The sequence below is a fragment of the Scylla paramamosain genome, chromosome 10, assembly GCF_035594125.1.
Source record: "Scylla paramamosain isolate STU-SP2022 chromosome 10, ASM3559412v1, whole genome shotgun sequence".
NCBI lineage: Eukaryota > Metazoa > Arthropoda > Malacostraca > Decapoda > Portunidae > Scylla > Scylla paramamosain.
The window spans coordinates 912,501-915,000 of NC_087160.1; the positions used below are offsets into that span (position 1 = coordinate 912,501).

At 42.6% G+C, this 2,500-nt stretch overlaps 1 protein-coding gene across 1 annotated transcript in view; it reads right to left on the minus strand.

Moving 5' to 3' along the window:
* LOC135104034 (hemicentin-1-like) overlaps window positions 1–2,500 on the minus strand; it is a 115,586-nt gene that overhangs the window by 33,820 nt on the left and 79,266 nt on the right. The window contains 1 exon segment of the mRNA XM_064010910.1: window positions 384–497. Within this exon segment, the coding sequence (XP_063866980.1) occupies window positions 384–497 (114 nt within the window).

Here is a 2,500-nt window from a genome sequence, read left to right on the forward strand (position 1 = left end):
AGCCTCGCTAGTCGTAAAATATTGCGTATCTTCCCGCGTGCACTGGCGAGAGGATTCCTTGAAAAAACACCGTAAAAAATTCTCAACAAAAACTTCCCGAAACATAAAAGTAATCCCATAGAGAGAGAAATAGAGAAAGCAAACATTCTGCCAATAAAAAAAAAAAAAAAATACACTAAAGAAAAATTGTCCAGTCACAGCTTTTCCATGCCGTGTCACAAGAAAAAAGAAAACAAAAAAGAAAGGAAAAGCCTACAAAACAACGAAAGATAAAAAGAACAAAAACAAACACAAACGCCAAAAAAGAGAGAGAAAAAAAAGAAAGGGCGAAAAAGTAAAAGTGAACAATAGGGAAATAGGTCAACAAAGGGCCATAAACTGACCTCCCTTTGCGATGCAGGTGAGGGAGAGAGATGAGTCCTCGAGGTAGGGTCCCAGCACCCCGCCCCTCGCACGCCCGCCACGCCCGTCCACCACCTCCACGCTGCTCGGAGACTCTGAAACACACGCCACGCACCCACTCACTCACTCCGCCGCACTGTACGAGTAGATATTGAATTATAGGCCCAGATGGTGCACACTCCTTTCTTATGTACCGTTAACTTACTTATCCTCTCTCTCTCTCTCTCTCTCTCTCTCTCTCTCTCTCTCTCTCTCTCTCTCTCTCTCTCTCTCTCTCTCTCATGTTCGGCAGTTTTAACTATTTTTGTTTGAGTTCAGGGTCGTTATTGCTATTGTTGTTTTGTTTTGTTTCTGTTCCTGTGCTTTTCGATGTATACGATCTCTCTCTCTCTCTCTCTCTCTCTCTCTCTCTCTCTCTCTCTCTCTCTCTCTCTCTCTCTCTCTCTCTCTCTCTCTCTCTCTCTCTCTCCGACCCTTTGTCTGTCCACTGAATCACTTTTCGTATTTTCTTCTTCTCTCAGGTTCATTACTCCCTTTCTTCTTTCCTTCCTTTCTTCCCTTATTCATTTATCCCCTTTTCTTCTTAATTTTTATATATCCTATTCTACTTTTCTTTCCTTGTTCATTTATCCCTTTTTTATTTTTTTTATATTCATCCTATTTTAGTGTCTCCTTAGTCTTCTTTCCCTCCTTTCTTCCCTTGTCCAATTATCTCTTTCTTTTTCTTTCTTTTCATGCAACCTATTCTACTTGTTCCCTTGTTCATTTATGCCTTTCTTTTCTTTCTTTTCATGCATTTTATTCTAATGTCTTCTTACCCTTCAGTCCCTACAAACACACACACACACACACACACACACACACACACACACACACACACACACACACACACACACACACACACACAGGTTGAATAGCAGTGACGTGGAAGGAAAAAAAAATGTAGGTGCAGAAGGGGGAAACGTAAATTATTAGCAAACGAAAGAGGGAGTGGTTGAGATCCCCTCTGCTGTGTCCTCCGCAAACACTCCATAAGTTCTCCTTTTCCTCCTCTTCTTCCTCTTCCTCCTCCCCCTCGAACTCAAAATCCACAACCAAATGCTCTTCCACCTCGTTCTCGTTCTTGTTCTCGTCCTTCTGTTCCACCTTTTACTTCTCTTTCTTCTTCCCGTCTTTGTGTTTTCTCTCTTACGTGTCCCTCTCTTCCTGTTCTTTATTCTTCTCCTTCGCTACATCTACCTTAATCTCCTTTTCCGCCTCTTCTTCCCTTTCCTAGTCCTCTTCGTCCTCTCCCTCCGCCATCTCTTCTTCCTCCTGCTCCTCCTCCTCCTCCTCTAAATTTGTGTTTATTTATCTCTTCCTCTTTACCTGGTCTTCCTCCTCCTCCTCCTCCTCCTCCCACTCCTCCTCCTCTAAATTAGCGTTTATTTATCTCCTCTTAAGCCTTCTGTTTTCTACTTCCTTCTGTCCTCCCCCTTCTATTCTCCTTTCCATTATATATCCTTGCTATTGTGTGACTCTTTCTTTCTCTTGTTCCTCCTTCATTTCATTTGTCATTCCGTATTTATTTGGCTCGTATTTTTCTCGTATTCATCATCCGCCACATTTTACCTGGTTCAGTTTTCTCTTTCTATCTTTCTCTATGCCCTGTGCAAGCTATTCATCATATCTGTTTGTTTTCCAGTTGCACATGCATCAATATTTTTGTCTTTCCCCCCACTTATTCTTCATGCTTTTACCCTCCTCCAGCTCCTCCTATTCCTCTTCCTCATCCTCATCCTCCTCTTCTTCTTGCAGTCACTCCTTTCTCCTCCTCCTTTCATTTACTTCCTTTTCTCCTCTTCCTTTATCTTCATTTCTTTTCTTTCAGCCTCTTCTTCTCTCTGTTTTCCTTTCTCTTCTTTTTCTTCTTGCTGTCTCCTCCTCCTCCTCCTCCTCCTCCTCCTGGCATTTATGTTCCTCCTCTTCCTTCATCTGCTTCTCCTCTTACTTCCCTTCTTCTCTTCTTGTTGCTGTCTTCTTCTTCTCCTCCTTTTCCTCTGCGTGATGTTGCTACTTCTCTCCTTCTTCCTCTTCCTCCTCTTCCTCCTCTTCTTCT